The 19246-nt window shown below is 46.4% G+C and overlaps 1 protein-coding gene across 6 annotated transcripts in view; it reads left to right on the forward strand.

Moving 5' to 3' along the window:
• LOC140476049 (uncharacterized) overlaps window positions 1-19246 on the forward strand; it is a 452737-nt gene that overhangs the window by 114397 nt on the left and 319094 nt on the right. For all 6 annotated transcript variants that reach the window (XM_072568002.1, XM_072568006.1, XM_072568005.1 and 3 more), the window contains 6 exons: window positions 3934-4092; window positions 7083-7184; window positions 10244-10423; window positions 12687-12827; window positions 14208-14431; window positions 17224-17368. In XM_072568002.1, coding sequence (XP_072424103.1) covers window positions 3934-4092; window positions 7083-7184; window positions 10244-10423; window positions 12687-12827; window positions 14208-14431; window positions 17224-17368 — 951 coding nt within the window. The remainder of the gene's footprint in view (window positions 1-3933; window positions 4093-7082; window positions 7185-10243; window positions 10424-12686; window positions 12828-14207; window positions 14432-17223; window positions 17369-19246) is intronic.

The raw sequence follows: 19246 nt of genomic DNA on the forward strand, positions 1-19246 counted from the left end.
AAAGACCCAGCAGGTTTCCACGGAGACCAGGAATGAACGGTTTGGGGTTTTCCCTGGTGCAGAGATCACGCTTAGGTGTAACCTTGCTGTACCTGATGGCTGTACAGAGCTTTTCCTGCTGGGCAGGGATATGGTAAAGTGTGCCTGGGAGAGGTACCGGGAGATTTCCAGGATTCCTAAGCCTTAATGAACATCTGGGGTTCAGGGTGGGTGGGGATAAGGAATACAGTAGACCCACAGTTTCCCGGTGGGTTCTGAGTGGAGACTGTCACTCATTCTGGCCCCATAACAAAGCTAGATGAAAATAGAGGAACTTAACCAACCTGACCCCACAATGTTATCTGCTGAATTTATCCACTATAGAGTTGGACACATAGCATGGAAACAGTCTCTTCAGTCCAACTCGTCCACGCCGACCAGATATCCCAATCTGAACAACTCCCCCATTTGCCAGCACTTGGCCCATATCCCTCCAAACCCTTCCTATTCATATAGCCACCCAGATGCCTTTTAAATGGGCGGCATGGTGGCATATGGGCGGCACGGTGGTACAGTGGTTAGCACTGCTGCCTCACAGCGCCAGAGACCCGGGTTCAATTTCTGACTCAGGCGACTGACTGTGTGGAGTTTGCACGTTCTCCCCGTGTCTGCGTGGGTTTCCTCTGGGTGCTCCGGTTTCCTCCCACAGTCCAAAGATGTGCAGGTCAGGTGAATTGGCCATGCTAAATTGCCCGTAGTGTTAGGGTCAGGGGTAAATGTAGGGGTATGGGTGGGTTGTGCTTCGGCGGGTCGGTGTGGACTTGTTGGGCCGAAGGGCCTATTTCCACACTGTAATCTAATCTAATCTAAATGTTGTAATTGTACCAGCCTCCACCACCTCTTCTGGCAGCTTGTTCCATACATGCATCACCCTCTGTGTGAAAAAGTTACCCCTTAGGTCTCTCTCATCTTAAACCTCTACCCTCTAGTTCTGGACTCCCCCACCCCAGGAAGAAGACCTTGTCTATTTACCTTATCCATGGCACTCATGATTTTATAAACCTCTATAGGTGACCTCCTCAGCCTCCGATGCACCAAGGAAAAAAGCCCAAGCCTATTCAGCCTCTCCCTATAGCTCAGACCCTCTAACCCTTGTAAATCTTTCTGAATCCTTTCAAGTTTAACAACATCCTTTCTATAGAAGGGCGACTAGAATTATACACAGTATTCCAAAAATGGCCTTAACTAATGTCCTGTACAGCCACAACATGATGTCCCAACTCCAATGCTCAGTATTCTGAACAACATGCCAAGCATCCTCTTTACCTCCCTGGTGATCTGCGACTCCACTTTCTAGGATCTATGCACCTGCATCCGAGGTCTCTTTGTTTGGCAACTTTCCCCAGGGCCCTACCATTAAGTGTATAAGTCCTGCCCTGGTTTGTCTTACCAAAATGCAACACCTCACAATGATCTAAATTTAACTCCATCTACCGTTCTTTGGCCCATTGGCCCAACTGATTAAGATCCTGATTTATAGAGTCATAGAGATGTACTGCATGGAAACAGACCCTTCGGTTCAACCCGTCCATGCCGACCAGATATCCCAACCCAATCTAATCCCACCTGCCAGCACCCGGCCCATATCCCTCCAAACCCTTCCTATTCATATACCCATCCAAATGCCTCTTAAATGTTGCAATTGTACCAGCCTCTACCACTTCCTCTGGCAGCTCATCCCATACACGTACCATCCTCTGTGTGAAAATGTTGCCCCTTAGGTCTCTTTTATATCTTTCCCCTCTAACCCTAAACCTATCCCCTCTAGTTCTGGACTCCCTAGTCCTAGGGAAAAGACTTTGCCTATTTACCCTATCCATGCCCCTCATAATTTTGTAAACCTCTATAAGGTCACCCCTCAGCCTCCGACGCTCCAGGGAAAACAGCCCCAGCCTGTTCAGCCTCTCCCTGCAGCTCAGATCCTCCAACTCTGGCAACATCCTTGTAAATCTTTTCTGAACCCTTTCAAGTTTCACAACATCTTTCCGATAGGAAGGAGACCAGAATTACACACAATATTCCAACAGTGGCCTAACCAATGTCCTGTACAGCCGCAACATGACCTCCCAACTCCTGTAATCAATACTCTGACCAATAAAGGAAAGCATACCAAACGCCTTCTTCACTATCCTATCTACCTGCAACTCCACTTTCAAGGAGCTATGAACCTGCACTCCAAGGTCTCTTTGTTCAGCAACACTCCCTAGGACTTTCAAATTAGGTGTATAAGTCCTGCTAAGATTCGCTTTCCCAAAATGCAGCACCTCGCATTTATTTGAATTAAGCTCCATCTGCCACTTCTCAGCCATTTACTCAGAGATAATCTTCTTCACTGTCCACTGTGAAATACCTCCACGAAGGTTGGTATCCCATCACCACGTCACCCTTTATTTACATACACACAGTACACAGCACTGGCTCAGCTAGCTCAGAGCCAGCTCTCAGAGTGAGCAGAACCCCTGACACTCCTGTTTATATGTGTCAGCCAGGGCTCCCTGATTGGACCAGGTTAACAGCTCCAATCAGGGAACTCAGATTCTATGAGGTCCACCTGGCTGACCTCGTTCCAATCACTATAGCCTCTGTGAAGAGAAAGAACCAGAGTTAATTTTTTGAGTCTTGTATAACTCTTCTTCAGAGTTTCTTCAGCATTCTGTTTGTTTGATGTATATTTAAAGGAGTTTGACTGGAGAGAGTGACCTCGTCATTTGTTGTCCAGTCACATTGGCTTAGCTCAGGTAGTACATGACTGAGTGAATGCTCCAGGTTGGATTTCCTTCCTGCTTCCATCCTGGTTTCATGTCTATGGCAGCAGCCTGGTTTACACTGAGCAGGGTTGGGGGGAGGTCTGGGGATGGTTAGAATCCCTGTCTATATGTGAGCAAAACTATGGGGATTAATGCATCACACTGAGTTGCCAGCAAGGAAATAGACCATTGGGCCTGCTAACTCTTGTATTTATACGCACATCCCTCTTCATTCCTCTTGCCTTGTGAGCACACACCTCACCTCCACCCCCCACCCCACCCCCACCTAATTCCTATCTCCCTCAGATTTACCTCATTACCAACTGCACCCACTCTGTGTGGAAGAGATACCCTCACATCAGCAACACCCTCTGGGAAGGAAACTACCTCATGATTTGTGAATGCCTGCCTTAAATTTGCGATCCTTAGTTCTTATCTCTCCCTCAATGGAATCATCTTCTCAATCTTGACATAATTTCAAACTCCCCGTTAAATGAAATATCTGGCCTGTAGCAGAGACTTGCTGCAAGGGTCACACTTACTTCCTAAAACACCTTCATCATCACACTTGCTTGGTTACCACGGTCTTGTTAGTAAACAGCCTTTTTAAACAATTATTCTTTCATGGGCTGTGGGCATTGCTGGGAAGGCCAGCATTTGTTGCTCATCCCCAACTGCCCCTGAGCTGAGTGGTTTGCTGGGCTATTTCAGAGGGCATTTGAGAGACAACTCCATTTCTGGAGTCACAGGCCAGACCAGGTAAACATGACCAATTTCCCTCCCTGAAGGACATTAGTGAAGCAGATAGGTCTTATGGTAATTTCACGGTCACTATCACTAAGACTAGCTTTATATTCCAGATTTATTAATTGTATTTTAATTCCACCAGTCACAGGATATTGGCCTTGGCCTCTCAATTAACACTGCACAGACATTTCCATGACCCACCATCATCTTCCCCTATCCACCCACTAGCTGTCACTGTTACAAACAGCAAAGTCCAGAGGCATGGGGGAATCTAAGAACACTGTTCCCATTTGGGAGAATTGAAAAAGCCGGGCCTGGCGTGAGGATCACACCCCCGTCAGCCCCGGCAATTCCAGGATCTGGTTTGGAAGCTCCACGCTGAGCCTGTGTATCTCAACAGGAGTCGGAGAGACTGGATAGTTACAGCTGTAACCTGCAGCAAGCCCTGAGCCTATGGCAGGATCTCAGTGAGAGCTGTTCACGGATGGAGGAGAGTGTGACAGGCAGGTCAGAGGCTCTGAGGATGACTGCAAGTGGACAGGAGCTCGCAATGCAGGAGGTGAGAACCAAAACCTTCCACCATGGGGAAGGTGGGTGTTAAATATATCAGCCATCACCAAACGGTCAAATGAGGAAAGCCTCTGATTCCTGCCGATGAGGATCCAATTGGTGACAGCCATTCTGCTCACAGCAAGATGTTCCTGGCAGAAAGAGATTACAGAGCAAAGTTCCCAGTTGTTGTTTGAAGATTAAGTATTAGGACAGAGGGGACAGATCTATTGCTTTTCTTCGCAATTGCACAATTGGATCCTTTTGCCTTCAGTTCAGAGAACAGACAGACACTTCACTTCATGTCCCACCTAAATTCAGTAATCCAATAATGCAGAACTTTCTCAGTACTGTCCCTATAACTGTGCGGCACTCCCTCAGCACTGACTGTCCGACAGTGTGGCACTCCTTCAGCACTGACCCTCTGACAGTGCAGCATTCCCTCAGCACTGACCCTCAGACAGTGCGGCACTCTCTCAGCACTGACCCTCTGACAGCACAGCTCTCCCTCAGTACAGACCCTCCAACAGTGCGGCACTGTCTCAGCACTGACCCTCTGACAGTACGGCACTCCCTCAGCACTGACCCTCCAACAGTGCAGCTCTTTCTCAGTACTGACCCTCTGACAGTGCGATATACCTTCAGCACTGACCCTCTGGCAGTGCGGCACTCCCTCAGCACTGACCCTCCGACAGTGCGGCACTCCCTCAGTACTGACCCTCCGACAGTGCGGCACTCCCTCAGCACTGACCCTCCGACAGTGCGGCACTCCCTCAGTACTGACCCTCCGACAGTGTGGCACTCCCTCAGCACTGACCCTCCGACAGTGTGGCACTCCCTCAGCAATGACCCTCCAACAGTGCGGCACTCCCTCAGCACTGACCCTCCGACAGTGCGGCACTCCCTCAGTAATGACCCTCCGACAGTGTGGCAGTCTGTTAGTTCTGACCCGCAACAATACAATGGCTGACTCACTGATAGGGCACTGATCTCTCTGAACATAGTGTGTGACAGGGCAATACTCCTAATTGCTGACCCTTCGTTCATGCAGTGCTCTGTCAGTATTGACCCTCCAATAGCACAGTGTTCCCTAAGCGCCTGGATTTAGCCAATATATGTTTGGAGGGATTTCTCATTCTAGAATTCTTGCTAGAAGTATACAAGGCACTAGTTCAGACCACGGCTGGAATACTGTGAACAGTTCTAACCCTAATGTAACTGGCATTGGAGGCAATCCACTGAATATTCACAAGGTTGTTCCCTGGTATGAAGTGACTGTCTTATGAGGAGAGGAAGAATAAATTCGGCCTGAATCAATTTGGCAAAATAAGAGGCAACTTTATTGAAATACACAAGATTCTTTGGGTACTTGACAGGGGAGATGTGGAGAGAGTATTTCCCCTTGTGTGGGAGAGTCTAGGACCAGAGGGTATCATCTCAGTTTAAGGAGTCACACATTGACAATAGAGTTGAGCAGGGCTATCTTTTCCTTAGACGGGAGTGAATTGGTGGAGAGCTGTTGAGGTTGGGTCATTAAGTATATTCAAGGCTGAGATAGATTTTTTTAATGAGTAAGGGATTCAAGGGTTAAGTATAAAAGGCAGGAAAGTGGAGTTGAGGATTATCAGATCAGCCACGGTCTCATTGAACACCAGAGCAGACGCAATGGGCTGAATGGCCTGTTTCAGTTCCGACATGTTATGGTCTCAGGTGAAGGTGCTATTCAATGTGTTCAAGCAGGAGGTGTACGGAACACAAGCTAGAGTTTACCACACCCAGTCTGTTCACAAATCCTGCGTAGTAGGAGTACCTCAAAAACCACAGAAAGGTTCAGGTCGACTCCTCCCTTCAGTTTACTCCTGGAGGACTCGGTGAGTCGAGTGATCTCAGATTTATAGCCTCGAAGGGTTAAAGCAGTCAGCTGGCAGTTGGAATCTGCTGGAGGCAGGATAAATCAAGATTGAACGGAGGGGTTTTACATGCCTGGGCAAAAGCTACAGAAACAGGTTAGAGGATCAACAGAACACTGAGGAGACTGGAATAAACCGCAGAGAGCCTGGGACCGCAGCAAGAGCCAGCCTACCGCTAACTGAACCAATGGAGAACAATCTACCAGGTAAGGACATTTTAATTGTTGTTTCTCTGTATTCCTGAGATCACTTAATAAGTCAAAGATTAAAGGGGAGAACATTTAAACTCCCCAAACCAGTCTCACAGGTTTAGGAAGAGAGAGCTCGACAGGTTAAAATGATTTATCATTCACAGCCCTGCTATAGAATAACTCTATCAAACGCTGGTCTTACAAGCTGTGTGTTCTGATACTCTTTGTTCCAAGAGCTCTGATTGAAAGGGGTCGGTGTCACTGATTAACCCAACATGACTCAAATCAGCAGCAGATAACATACAAAGTAAAGCTGCCTCTACACTGTCTCCATCAATCACTCCCAGAATAGTGACAGCACGGGGTTAGATACAGAGTAAATGTCTCCAGTTTTTGTTGTGCATGAGAGAGAGAGAGTTCATTTGCAATAAAACAAAATCAAAATACTGCAGATTAATTTTAAAATAAATGGGATGGCTGGTTAGGCTGCCATTTCTTGCCCACTCCTTGTCGTCTCTGAGATGCTAAAACAATAAAAGGTTTAACTATTAGTTAAATACTGCCAGTGTTAACAGTTTGAAACGGGTAGGTAGAATTCTGATAAAAAGTTATTAATCTTAAACATTAACTCTTTGTCTCTCCACAGAAATGGCCAGACCTGCTGAAAGTTTGCAGTAACTTTATTTTTATTTCAGGTTTGCAGCCAGGTTTCCCTCAGACCTTTTCTGAGCTGACACTGATTTTCCATCAGTCTTGCTCTGGGCTTTTGGAGATTTATTTTGCTGGTTTGATGATTTCTGCTTGCATTAAACTGAAATGTAAAATAATTGCATGAATTGAGACCTGGCCAACTTTCATTCGCTCTGTCCATGAACTGGTTGATGCTTGTCTTGCTGCAGGATGAGATTCCGTCCCAGGAGAAGGAGATTCCGAGTTTCCAGGAGAAAGTGGTGAGAATTCAGGAGCTGCTTGGTTGGAAGGAAATCCCGCTAGAGTTGCAGGTAAGGACTTGATTTCTGTAATAACTAACCACGTAATCAGGAGTTTCAGGAGTATGTGTGTGTGTGTATTTCCAACTTTTTGTACATTTCCCTCTCTTCTCGCCCTCTCCCTTTGCTTCTCTTCCTCTCTCTAATGTCTATTTTTGGCACATGTCTCTCCCTCTCTCTCTCCCTGTCGGCCACATCTTTTTAATCATTCACAGAAAGTGGGTGTTGCTGTCTCGGCCAGCATTTACTGCTTGTGCCTAAGATAAGAGTCAACTATATAGCTGTGGGTCTGGAGTCACATGTAGGCCAGACTTTTTCTTAATTTCAAAATATGCTTTACTTACGAAAAATATCTTTATGGACATACATAGTCACAGACACAGTTCGGTTCTGTACAGAGCATACCAAGAAAAATAAATAAACATTGGAGTTCCACTCTACTTAAACGAACCAAAAACATCTCTTACACATACAAGACTGAAATAATATGCATTTGAGGCACTGGGTGGGTCTGATAACTGAATGGACCCCCAGGTGGCACAGAGATCTCAGACCCCCACTGTGCCTTGGCAGCCACTGCCCCAAGCTTTAAAGACAGTAGTTTCGATCCATAAAATGGTTGGGTTTTTCTGTCACCAGCAATGTTTCATGGTGATCATTCAACCCCTCGGTCCAGATTTTTAAAGAAAAGTCAAATTCCATCCATAGTGGGATTCCTAAAATATTAATAGTTTTGCAACAATACCCCCACTGGGACATCGCCTCCTCTGTGAGTGCATTGTGACATGCTGAGGACCTGGCGAGTACAGTTTATCTTGACCTACTCAATCAGAATGAAGAGGAATCTGCTTTAATTGTGTCAAATAGCAAGCACTATTGAACTGTGATAACAAAATAAAGAATTGCAGATGCTGGAAATCCGAACCAAACGCAGAAATTGCTGGAGAAACTCAGCAGGTCTGGCAGCATCTGTGGAGAGAGAGAGAAAAACAGAGTTAATGCTTCAAGTTCAGACCTAGAACTGTTCTGAAGAAGGGCTACTGGACTTGAAACATTAACTCTGCAGGAGGATAGTTAACACAATTAACAAGTAACAGTAGTGCTGTGATTTGGAGAAGAGAACAATGACTTATATTGATTTAACAACTTTAGTGAAGTTAAATATCCCAAGGTGTACCATGGCAGTGATCAGGAAACAAAATCTTACAGATATTCTGGAAGGTTAACCAAAGCTTGGTCATAAAGTGAGGATTTAAGGAAAGTCTTTAATAGGAAAGTGAGGAAGAGAGAGAGAGAGAGAGAGACCGAGGAGATCAGGGAGTAGATTCCAGTGGTTGAGGGCCCAGGTGGATGTGCCTGACTCTTTAATTCTATGAAGAAACAAAATCTTGAAGTGCAAGGAGGTCTGGAAGTTTCCGAGTTAAACCCGAGGAAGGATTCTGTGATTGCTGATGAAAGCTTGCAGGCCAGGAGTGTCATCGATGCTGGTAATATCAAACCCCAGCTTGAACTTTGTGATGAGTAATGTAGTCTCTGTAAACCAGGGGAGTTTAACAGAGTGGGAGAGAGGAGATTGCAGACAAAAGGCAAGGAGTGCAGCAAAGGATCTCAACAAGGAGCTGTCAGCGTAGGAACCAACTTGTAACCAGGGGGGTATTGTGACAGGGAACTGCACAGGGCCGGTCTGTTCCTCTGCCTTTCAGCTGACTATCAGCTCCATCTCACTGTGATACCTTCTCTACAATCTCTATTTATCTCCCGCAGTCCTGCCATTCTTAAACCAGAAACCAGGTCAAATTAACAAAGTAAAACCTAAAGAGGTGCAGATGCTGTAAGTCAGAAAAAATATAGAGATTGCTGGAAAAGTTCAGCAGGTCTGTCAGCATCTGTGGGGAGAAATCATAATTAATGTTCCAGACTGAGTGACCTTTCCTCAGAATGCAATTCTCTTGGATGTCAACTCTGATTTCTCTCCCTCGATGCTGCCAGACCTGCTGAGTTTCTGCAGCAGTTTCAGACTGTTTACACACAGCCCTTCTGCCTGAGGGGTGAACTGGGCAGGAGGGCAGGCAGTGAGCTGATTGCTGGCTGCTGGAAGGATGCTGCTCTCTCAGCAGGCAGGTTACCTGGTCAGTGTGTTTCAAACGAAGGACGAGTACATGTTACCAGAGAGGAAAGACTGTTTTACACACACGTGATTTCTGAAGCATTTTGTAACAATGCTAAGTAGATATATTCAAGTGGCAAGTTACAAAGTTTATACTTAGAACATTTAACAGTAGGGTATTGTTATATTCCTGGGGCTTTAGAGTCTTTTTTAAATTCATTTATGGGATGAGGGTGTTGCTAGCTAGGCCGGCATTTATTGTCCATCCCTAATTGCCCAGAGGACAGGTAAGAGTCATCCACATTGGCTGTGGGTCTTGAGTTACATGTAGACTAGACAAGGTAATGATGGCAGTTTCCTTTCCGAAAGGACATTCATGAACCAGATGGATTTTTCCGACAAGCGACAATGGATTCATGGTCATCATTAAATTCCTAATTCCAGATTTTAAAAGAAATCGAATTCAAATTCCACCACCTGCCAAGGTGAGATTCAAACTTGTTCCCCCAGGAGATTATCTGGCTCTCTGGATTGAATAGTCTGGTGATAATAGCACAAGATCATCGCGCTCCCTAATGTGTGGCCATGAGGAGGCTATTTGGCCCATCAAGTCAATGCAAACTGCTTTATGGAGCAATCTCGTTAGTCCCATTAGCATGTATTGAAAAATATCAAAGGGTTCAAGTTAAAAATTAAACCAGAGCCCAATTACTGAATGGAGCTGTGACATTGGACCAAGGTCAGTACGATTCAGTGAGGTATGAACATATGATGTTGAAAAGAGGTTCCAATGAGTGCTGATGTCATGACTTGGGGTATTGTGCTCGATAGCCCAGGAGGCAGTGGGCCTGTGATTTTATGAGTTCCCCTTGGCACCAGCCTACAGTGCTGTGAGTATCAGATTACAGCCTTGCTGCTGTTAGAGGGGGACGAACACTGAACCTTTCCCCCTTGCTCAACAAAGGTGGTGTCGACAGTGAAGAAGAAAATAGAACAGGTGAAACACATCAACAAACAGCTCAACACCATGGACAAGGCACCAACTGGACATCTCAGTCACTCCGTGGTCAAACATGAACCAACGGGAGTTCCTTCTGAGAGTGATGGCAGAGAACAGGTTCTCCCACTCTGTCTCAACAGAGAGGTAATTGGATCTTCAGTTCTATACTTGCTGTGTGAATGGAAATATAAATCCAATCAAGTTTACATTTCAATATCACCTCACAAAGGCACTCACATTCACTGAGAGCTCCAGTGCTTTACAGTCAATGAAGTATTTCTGAATCCAAGGTACTGTTTCTTTTTATTCATTCATGGAATGTGGGTGTCACTGGCTGGGGCAGCATTTATGGGGGTGAGCTGCTTTCTTGACCCACTGCAGTCCCTGTGCTGTAGGAGGCCCACAATGCCCTTAGAGAGGGAATTCCAGGATTTTGATCCAGTGACAGTGAAGGAACAGCAATATATTTCCAAGTCAGGATGGCGAGGCGCTTGGAGGGGAACTTGCAGGGGGTGGTGTTCCCATGTATCTGCTGCCCTTGTCCTTCTAGATGTGAGCGGCTGTGGGTTTGGAAGGTGCTGCCTGAGGATCTTTGGTGAGTTTCTGCAGGGCATCTTGTAGATGGTACACACTGCTGTTACTGAGTGTGGGTGGGGGAGGGAGTGGGTGTTTGTGGATGTGGTGCCAATCAAGTGGCTGCTTTGTCCTGGATGGTGTCAAGCTTCTTGAGTGTTGTTGGAGCTGCCCCCATCCAGGGCAAGTGGGGAGTATTCCATCATACTCCTGACTTGTGCCTTGTAGATGGTGGACAGGCTTTGGGGAGTCAGGGGGTGAGTGGCGGGATTCCTAACCACTGAACTGCTTTTGTAGCCACTACATTTATAGGGTGAGTTATATTCAGCTCCTGGTCAGTGGTAACCCCTCAGGATTTTGACAGTGGAAGATTCAGTGATGATAACACCATTGAATGTCAAGGGATGATGGTTACATTCTCTCTTGTTACAGAGGTTATTGCCTGGCACTTGCCACTGTTTTAACCAAACTTGGATTTTGTCTGGATTTGGATACAGATGCCTCAGTACAGAGCGATGGATATTGCTTAGGATACTGGGTGACATTGTACCTTCTTTGAAATAGAATCGCGGGATCTCATGGTTTAGTGTTTGCTTGGCGATAGTGTTCCCACCTCTGAGCCCGGAGGCTCAGATTAAGTTCCACTGCTTGAGACATAAGTAACTATCTCTGAACAGACTGATTTAAAAAAATATACTCAGAGGAATACAAGTCACCCTCACAATGAACCTGTTTCAGCCCCATTCCCACAATGACTCCTGCTGAGGTTTGAGTCCGGGAGCACTCCCAAACGCAGACGGTGGCTGGGGTTGTGGGGGATGGGGAGATTTGCCACAGCCAGTCTGAATCATGTGGTCACAGAGTGTCTGTCACAGGCACAGGTCACTGGGCTGGTTAGCAGAAGTTACAAGTCCTGCTTCTTGTTTTTCCAAAATGTTGGAATGTCGGAATTTTAACTCTGCCACAGGATGGCCATGTTCATTGGGAGCTGAGAAGTATTTTCTGGTCTGTTCGGCTGATCCTGCAGACAACGACAGTCACAATCTGTTTTAGATAAGACTTTTCCCATGGTACAATTATTGAGGAGAAAGTGAGGACTGCAGATGCTGGAGATCAGAGCTGAAAATGTGTTGCTGGAAAAGCGCAGCAGGTCAGGCAGCATCCAATGAGCAGGAGAATCGACGTTTCGGGCATGAGCCCTTCTTCAGGAATGAGGAAAGTGTGTCCAGCAGGCTAAGATAAAAGGTAGGGAGGAGGGACTTGGGGAAGGGGTGTTGGAAGCCCCTCCCTCTTGAGGTGACAGTAAGTCAGATGGGCACCAATTTGATTAAAGAGGTGGGCTTGAAGGAGTGTCTTCAAGAGAAGATTGAGGGAGAGAGGCGGTGAAGTTTAAGTTGGGAATTCCCAAATTGAGGACTCAGGCAGCAGGTGGAAGAGGCCAGACGGAAGGAGTGCAGATATCGTGGAGGATCATGGGGTGGTGGGGGGGGGGGGGGGGTGGGGAATTGCAGAGATAGGGAGGGGGTGAGGCCACTGAGGGACCTGATCCCAGGGATGAGAATCTTAAGCCTGATGTGTTGGTGGACCAGGATCCACTGTAATTCAGTGAGCACAGAGTGAAGTATACCCTAACCCTAACCCTAACCCATTCCCTGAAGACTGAGACAAAGCTGCCCTTAGAAATATTCTAGCTAGACAGGTCTGCAGCAAAGGATAGTTTTCCCTCAGACACCATGGGGTGGGAGTGGGCGGGTGGATGAGGGTATGACCTCAGACTGTTTCAGGGCTGGTTACATCAGCCCATGCTGACCTTCCGTCTGTTTCTGTTTCACAGGGCGTTCGGCCTGTCTTTGAGTTCAGTGTTGAAGGTCAGCAGTGTTCTCAACACCGTCTGGGTGCACATGAGGAGATGGTGTGGAGTGGGGAAGATCCCAGTGATGATGATATCACACCCACAGCAGAGGACCTACCAGAGGTATTGATCCAACCCTCTCGACCTGTCAGTCAATAGTACACAGAGATCCTTTCTTTAATTGTGAACATCGCTCCAGCTTTTGTTGTCTGTCCCTAATTGCCTTTGAATCAAATAGCTTGCCAGGGCCATTTCAGAGGGCAGCAAAGAGTAAGCCACAATGCTGTTGGCCAGTCTGGGTCATTTCCTTCCCGAAAGGACATTGGTGAGTCAGGTGGGTTTTTAATGATAATTGATGCTAGTTTCATGGTCACTATCACTGGGACGAGTTTTACAGTACAGATTTATGAATTTAAGTTAAAATCCATCTGCCAGGGTGTAATTTGAACCGGAGCAGGGCCATCTGGGATTACGATGGGCCCTGGATTCTAGTCCAGTATCATTACTCCATCTCCCTCAATTCATAATCATAGAAACATCAAACCATACAGTATAGATGGAGACCATGCAACCCAATGCATTTACAGACCAAACTGTAACAGGCAAGGCTAACACTCCTCACTCAATACGAGTCGAGAGTATGGTGCTGGAAAAGCTCAGCAGCATCCGAGGAGCTGGAGTCAGCATCTGCAGACCTCACTTTCTCCTCACTCAATGCTACCAGCTATCAGCAACAACTTGCATTTATATAATGTCTTTTGCTGAGTGAAACATCTGAAGGGATTTCACAGAAACGTTATGAAACACAATGTTCACATACCTGAAAACATTGAAACTGGGACTAGAATAGTGAGATGGTGTTTGGACCAGGTTAGGGTTGATGGGTCAAAGGGCCTTTTTCCTGCAGTCGGTCTCAATGACATTATGACTCTAGAGCCACCTCCCAAGTCTTGGCTGTCTGGGATAATGACCATCTCTCCCAAAGGTCTGGTTTCTCCGAAATGCCTTTCAGTTGATTTATATTTTCTGTCCCATCACTGATGAAGGATTTGTTTTACTTGGAGTGTCTTTGTTTGGAGACAAATCTCGCAGTAACTGCTGACACTGTCGTTACCCTGGGCAGGAACTGGGCTGCACTTGATGCAGTGAAGGTCTCTTAATGTTTCGTTTAAAAGCAGCTGTGTCAATTTCAGATGAGGCCTTTGAACATTGTAACATGATTTTCTTTTTGTAAATTCATCATGAATCTGCCACTGGGAGTGGAAGTCAGGCTTTGGAATCGAAACATGTTTTACAGGAAGAGTGGGATTTGTGTTGGAGTAGGATGGGATGGATAGTTTTGGTTGAAGAAGGATGTGGATTTGGAGTTTAGTGTCAGTGAGGGTTTGGGGATTAGGGAGGGGTAAGGATTAGGGATGGATGGGGATTTGGGGTACACAGTGTGGATTGCCCTGAGTGCAGAGTTTCTCATCCCTTCTTCCCTCTCCCCATTCCTGTCTCCAGACACCCTGTGCACAGACGGACAGAGTTCAGGAGCAGGGCAATGACAGTCACTACCTCGGTGAGACAGAACAGTGCCGGAGACAACATCAGGCGAGCGAGGAGGAAACCCAGGCAAAAAGACGCAGGGAACTGTGGCCGGTGCAGGTGGAGCAGGATCAGAACATGCAGCCTGCATCTAAAACCCCGCTGCAGCAACAGGACACTGAGCTCGAGGCACTGGAGAAGTGAGTAGCACAAATTGGGCAGAGCCTGGCTGTAATCCAGGGAGAAGAGCACTGAAAACCACCAGGTTCAATCACAGTTACAGGCCACCTAGAGTAACATTCCAATACACTCTTAATGTTGAACTGAGGGAGTGCCGCACTGGTGGAGGGTCGGTGCTGAGGGAGTGCTGCACTGTCGGAGGGTCAGTGCTGAGGGAGTGCTGCACAGTCGGAGGGTCAGTGCTGAGGGAGTGCCACATTGTCGGAGGGTCAGTGCTGAGGGAGTGCCGCACTGTCGGAGGGTCAGTGCTGAGGGAGTGCTGCACAGTCGGAGGGTCAGTGCTGAGGGAGTGCCGCACTGTGGGAGGGTCAGTGCTGAGGGAGTGCCGCACTGTCGGAGGGTCAGTACTGAGGGAGTGCCGCACTGTCGGAGAGTCAGTGCTGAGGGAGTGCTGCACAGTCGGAGGGTCAGTACTGAGGGAGTGCCGCATTGTCAGAGGGTCAGTACTGAGGGAGTGCAGCACTGTCAGAGGGTCAGTGCTGAGGGAGTGCCACATTGTCAGAGGGTCAGTACTGAGGGAGTGCCGCACTGTCAGAGGGTCAGTGCTGAGGGAGTGCCACATTGTCAGAGGGTCAGTACTGAGGGAGTGCCGGACTGTTGGAGGGTTAGTGCTGAGGGAGTGCCACATTGTTGGTGGGTTAGTTCTGCACTGTTGGAGGGTCAGTGCTGAGGGAGCGCAGCACTGTTGGAGAGTTAGTGCTGAGGGAGCGCCATATTGTTGGAGGGTCAGTGCTGAAGGAGCACCGCTAGAAAAACACAGCAGGCCAGGCAGAACATAGAACAATACAGCACAGAACAGGTCCTTCGGCCCACGATGTTGTGCCGAACATTTGTCCTAGCTTACATACCTATCCATGTACCTATCCAATTGCCACTTGGTCACCAATGATTCTGACAATGATTCTGGCAGCATCCGAGGAGCAGGAGAATCGATGTTTCGGGCATAAGCCCTTCTTCAGTAATCATTCCGGGAGTAAGTCTGGTGAAACTCCACAGCACTCCCTCTTGCAAATATCTCCTCCTTTAGATAAGGCCACCAAAGCCCACTTCACTTGTCCTGTCCTGTGAAGAGAGGGTGTGGAGACCTGGGCACTTATTCCCAGAATGGTGCCCCTGTCCTGTAAAGAGAGGGTGTGGAGACTGGGCACTTATTCCCAGAATGGTGCCCCTGTCCTGTGAAGAGAGGGTGTGGAGACCTGGGTATTTACTGTCTGGAGTTTAGAAGAATGAGATGTGATCTCTTAAAGGGTGAGGCAGAGTGGATACCGAAAGGATGTTCCTCCTGGTAGGGGGGTTTCTAGAACCAGGAAGAAGTGGTGGTGTAGTGGTATTGTCACCGGACTGGCAGTCCAGATCTTTCGAGACCCTCAAAGGCCAGAGATGAAATTTGAATTTAACAGAAATCTGGATTAAAAAACTAGCCTACTGGTGACCATGTAACCTTTGTCAATAAGAATGTAAATTAGCTCACTGAGCTGGAAGGCTTGTTTTCAGACGTTTCGTCACCATGACTAGGCAACATCATCAGCGAGAGTCTCTGGTGAAGCGCTGGTGGTATGTCCCATCTCTCTATTTATGGGTCTTGGTTTGTTAAGGTAGGTGATGTCATTTCCGGTTCTTTTTTTCAAGGGAAGGTGGTTGGGATCTAAATCGATGTGTTTATTGATGGAGTTCTGGTTAGAGTGCCATGCCCCTAAGAATTCTCGTGCATGTCTTTGTTTTGCCTGTCCTAGGATGTGTGTGTTGTCCCAGTTAAAGTGGTGTCCTTCTTTGTCTGTATGTATGGAAACAGTCAAAAGGTATGAAGGGATATAGGATGGGTGCAGGAAAACTAGCATTGAGATTGAAGATCAGCTGTGATGTAGTTAAGCACCAGAGTAGCTCAAAGTGTTGACTAGGCCAATCCTCCTCCTGTTTCCTGCATAAACCTCAGTTTAGTTTTTCCTGTATCCCCTTTAAAAATGTTCTCTGACCAAGAACACACTTTACACTTCTCTCTGGTAAATTTCATCAAAGTCATATGTCTGTTTCTATCTTTGCAGTTTGCTTGGTGCCAATGTTCTAACTGATAGGAAATGCTGTTCCCTCATCCCCACTGTGCTCGTGGACTGGCACTGATTCCTGGTCAAGCAAAGCCCTGATTTGAAATCCCTCAGCTTTTTCTGACTGTGTTCATAATGTGCTGTATGAACGTATAACATAGAACAGTACAGCACAGTACAGGCCCTTCGGCCCTCGATGATGTGCTAGCCTTTTATCCTACTCCAAGATCATACTAATCTACACACCCTTCATTGTACTATCATCCATGTGCCTATCCAAGAGTCACTTAAATGTCCGTAATGTCTCTGACTCTACTCCCACTGCTGGCAGTGCATTCCACACACCCATCACTCTCTGTGTAAAGAACCTACCTCTGACATTTCCCCTAAACCTTCCTCCAATTACATTAAAATTATGCCCCCTCATGATAGACATTTCCATCCTGGGAAAAGGTCTCTGACTATCCATTCTATCTCTGCCTCCCAACATCTTGTACACCTCGATCAAGTCACCTCTCATCCTTCTTCGCTCCAATGAGAAAAACCCAAGCTCCCTCAACCTTTTTCCATAAGACATGTCCTATGAATGCAGGTTGTTTCTGTAAAAGGGAGAATTCTGAATGAACACTGTCAATAAATCTCTCTTCCCCTGTAATTTATCTTTGGCAGGATTTTGTTAAAAGCCAGGTATTATTTATGCTCTTGGACAGGTACCCAGAGAAATTGAAAGAACATGTGACAAGATACCGGCAACTCACAGAGCACCTTGCCAGTCTGGAGACGAGTCTCACAGCCTCCACAGCACAGATCCCGACTTCGTATAAAGCAGCCATTGAGCAAGCAGAAAGGCAGACGGTAAAGATCCTCTTCCATAGTGTCACACATCAGCCAAGAGTGTGGGGGGAGCTGGATGAGTGTGGATTTGTATCTGTCTGTGTTTGTAACTGTCTCTATGTCTGTATCTCTCCCTCTGTCTGTACCTCTCTCTTTGTGTCTGAGCTTGTGTCTGTGCATGTACCTCTCTGTGTCTGCACAAATGTCTCTTTGTGTCTTGTATGTACATCTCTCTGTGTGTCTCTCCCTGTGTCTGAACATCTTCCTCTGTGACTGTACTTCTCTCTTGTGTGTGTGTGTGTGAGAGAGTGTCTATATATGTGTGTGTGTGTGTGTGAGTGTGTATGAGTGTCTATATATATGTGTGTGTGTGTGAGAGTGTGTGTGAGAGTGTGTATGTGTTTATGTGTGTGTATGTGTGAGTGTGTGTGTGTGTGTGTGTCTGTTACAGTGTATGTAAGGGTTTTAACAAGGAGAGCCATATGTTGATAGTTATAGCTGTTTACTTGTATTTAGAATTTGCTTATTTGTAATAAATAGTTCTTGTTAGGTTGGTGTTTTGCAGGTAACTTGATTCCAGCACACAGGTAAACCACGGTCTCTGTGTGCTCTGATTCATTCATTGATTTTGTGGTGACGTAGGAAGTAGTGAGGCTTGTGAATCAGCACACTTTCCCAAGTGGTTAGTGACAAGAGCTTCAGTGCTTGTGGTCAAATTATTTTGATAACGAGAATTTGGGTGTGATATTAACAAATATTAAAGAAAAAGTAAACACCAGGTTCGATATTGCAAATAAGAAACGGCCCTGGAAATGACAAAGGACTTGGAGCAGCTGGCCGAGTTGTCCCTGACAGTCTTCCAAAACTAGATCACCTGAGTTGGCACCTACGCTGGGTGTGGCTTCACCTGCTAAAGCTGAGAAGGTTGATGTCATTGCAATACTTAGGTTCAGTACAAATACCAAGAGACCTTGTTCTCCAGGGAGTGAAACGTCAGAGTCAGGAGATATTCAGTTACTGGTTGGAGTGTTTGAGCATGAAGAAAAGATGGAAAAGCTGGAGACACAATTCCTAAGGGAAGAAAGAAAAAGGAGAAAGGGAGGTGGAATTGAAAAGGCAGGAAATGGAAATAAGGGGCTTGAGAATCAGTGCACTTTCCCAAATGAATCACAACATTTTCTCCATCGGACAAAACCATTTATCCCAGCAGCCAGCACTCACTCGAAACTGGGTATGTGCTTCTTTAGGTAAGGAGTCCAGAATTGTACATCTACCAAATGAACCAGTCTCACAGGGTGTTGAAAAATGTTGCACTTTTTCCATTTTCCCTGCTACCTGAGAGGTTGGAGGGATTATTCTGTTCATTAATAAAGGCATTAGCACATGGAGAGGGATGACCTAAATTCAGGAATATAGGATGTGGAAGCGTTCTGGGTAGTGATGATAAACAGAAAAGGCAAGGAAAGACTTATGGGAGCAATATATAGGCCCCTAACAGTAATCATGCAGTACAATGGTATATACAGGAAGACGTAATAGGAGTCTGTCAGAGAGGCAAGATGGGGAACTTTAATCTAAATATTGTCTGGAAGATCAAATGGGCAAAGGCAGTTGACTTGAGGAGTTTGTAGAATGTTTTCAGGTTTTTTTAAAAAATAGTACATTCTCGGGCCAAACAGCTATACTGGACTTGGTATTATGCAACAAGATAGGATTAATTATTGACCTCATAATAAAGGCAGTGCTGGGTAACAGTGGTCATAATCTGCCTGAATTTCAAATTCCATTTGAGGGAGAGAAGAGTGGCTCTGTGATTAATATTTCAGCTTTAAAACCAAGGGGAGTTATAAGACCATGAAAACAAAATGAATTGGTAAGCCAGGTCGAGGGTGAGGTGCT

The sequence above is a fragment of the Chiloscyllium punctatum genome, chromosome 4, assembly GCF_047496795.1.
Source record: "Chiloscyllium punctatum isolate Juve2018m chromosome 4, sChiPun1.3, whole genome shotgun sequence".
In the NCBI taxonomy this organism is placed as follows: domain Eukaryota; kingdom Metazoa; phylum Chordata; class Chondrichthyes; order Orectolobiformes; family Hemiscylliidae; genus Chiloscyllium; species Chiloscyllium punctatum.